A 2,500-nucleotide genomic window follows, 5' to 3' on the forward strand; every position below is an offset into this window, starting at 1 on the left:
TTACATATGTATATGTGTATATGATATATATGGTATATACATAATATATATAGAATATATATTTATATATATATGTTTATATGGAGAATATGTATATATATACAAATATATATACATACATACATCTGTACATACATGCGTAAATACATACATACATTCACACCCACACCCATACACACACACACACACACACACACACACACACACACACACACACACACACACACACACACACACACACACACATATATGTATTAATATGTATATGTATTTATGTATGCATGTATACACATACATATATATATATACATAAATACATTCATATATACATATACATATGTATATATATATGTGTATGTATGTATCCACATATTTATATATACACATATTTACCCCCCACACACACACGCACACACAAACACACATATGTTTGTATGCACATATATGTATATATATAATATATATGAATATGCATATACCTATATTAATACATACATACATATATATTCATACAAACATACATGTGTGTGTGTGTGTGTGTGTGTGTGTGTGTGTGTGTGTGTGTGTGTGTGTGCACGTTCGTGTCCGTGTATGTATGTGTGCGCGGAAAAAAAATGTGTTTATATAGATATATGTATATATGTATTTATATATATGTATGTCTATATATAAATATAAATATATATATATATATATAAATATATGTGTATATATATATATATATATATATATATATATATATGTACACGTAGTTATATTCATTCGTCCGTTTTTAAATGAAAAAGACTGAGGATGTGCCTTTCGCTGATTTGAAAATCCTTTTTTCCTCGCAGGCCTTAACCATTTTGGGACGAAGGTAGGAAACCCCGAGGAAGAAACGGCAGCAACTCCCCTGCTCTCCATTGACGTGAGAGACATAGATGTTGACGAGGATGACGAGGAGGAAAATGATATCGATGGTGATGATCCTTGCAGTTTTGAAGAAATTCTCTTGGCCAATAACATTACTTTAGGGTCGAATTGCGAACTCAACCATGCTGCTAAGTACAATATTGTGTCAGACTTAGAAGAGGACATTCCTGAACCACAGACGAAGATCTTCAACGTGCCTTGTTCTCTTGAGGAGGATGCGAATAAGCTAGGGAGCCCTAGGAGTCGCCGTCCGTTTCATCGCACAGACTATGGGCGAGTTTCAGACTTGTCCTTCCTTTCCGCTCTTGAGGAAGATGACGTAGATGACTCTCTCTCGGAACTGCAAGATTCGGATTACGAACCATTAGACAGACCAAGAGGCCAACAGACAGCAACGTTAATTCAGACGTCTGTGTCTGAAGTCTTTTTATAGCCAGCTGAAGTTTTACTGCCGGTCAGAACTATGTAATATTTGTCCACTAGAGAACGAGTTCACGAAGAAAAGTTCGAGAAATAGGAGCGCTGTAGATTAAAACGTGGTGCTGCATTTGGATAATGACAAATCTTTTTGCTGGGGAATAATGTCTCGTAGGAAGATAGTAACTGAGAAAAAATGAATGTGAACGCACAAGATATAATAATTGTGCTACGTCGGTGCCTTCTGGTCCAGTGATGGGTTGTAGGCTGAACAAATAGGTATTTTTTACTTTATTGTTTATATATACATATATACTTATATTAGCTTCACTTCTTTCCAGCACTTTTTGCATTTATGGAAGATATTTTATAGGAAAAGACAAACGAAAAGGAAGATATAATTGTAAATAATTATAATTTTTCACCTTGAGGAATTTTATTCAATGTAATGCTGGGTATTCGTAATACACCAGATGTACGTGTGTAGCTCTGTCCAAAAAAAAGACCAATTCTGTTATGGGATCAGAGTGACATTGGTCATCCGTAATTCCCGGTATTATGTGTATACAGTGAAATCCACTTCCTAACACCACTATGAAGTATTTATGTTTTTGTGTAGTAAACTGTATGTAATCATTTAACCCAACTCGTTATACTAAAGCACAAATGAACCCTATTTCAATGTTTGTGTAAATGGAAGTCGTTAGATTTTCTTTATATAGGTAGAACAATCTCTGCATGTTTATTTTCAGTGTCAAATCAAATTCCCTTGGGAATTCAAGTGATCAGGGATGGCGGACTTTAAAGAGCCATAGCAGACGAATAATTATTCAGTGTGTCGAGGTGTACGGTTAGTGCCTACACACACTTTAAAACTGTCAATCATTATGATGCTGCATTTCCTCTGGACTAGTCATGTTGATACAGAGTAGAAAAAGTGCCTATGCAAGAGATGTTGATGAAATTCCAGGAGAAGCCATGTAAGTAAAATTATAGATATTGCTATTTTGTCTGTAGCAACTGGCCATTAGTAATTTCCTTCCGTCGAGGGAAATCAAGGAATCGGAATTACATGGACTTTCCTAAAATTAAACTAGGTAGCGTTAGAGTGTTTTAATGAATCAATGAGTAGTAATGAGTAGCTTATTTGTATAATATGATTTAGTACTAT

The 2,500-nt window shown here is 34.7% G+C and overlaps 1 protein-coding gene across 1 annotated transcript in view; it reads left to right on the top strand.

The window, feature by feature from the left end:
* Positions 1-2,500, top strand: part of LOC125028725 (fat-like cadherin-related tumor suppressor homolog) — a 33,997-nt gene that overhangs the window by 31,363 nt on the left and 134 nt on the right. The window contains exon 15 of the mRNA XM_047618205.1: positions 834-2,500. This exon is cut by the window's right edge and continues 134 nt beyond it. Within this exon, the coding sequence (XP_047474161.1) occupies positions 834-1,345 (512 nt within the window). The 3' untranslated portion in view covers positions 1,346-2,500. The remainder of the gene's footprint in view (positions 1-833) is intronic.

The sequence above is a fragment of the Penaeus chinensis genome, chromosome 9 (genome assembly GCF_019202785.1).
Source record: "Penaeus chinensis breed Huanghai No. 1 chromosome 9, ASM1920278v2, whole genome shotgun sequence".
NCBI classification, from domain to species: Eukaryota; Metazoa; Arthropoda; class Malacostraca; order Decapoda; family Penaeidae; genus Penaeus; species Penaeus chinensis.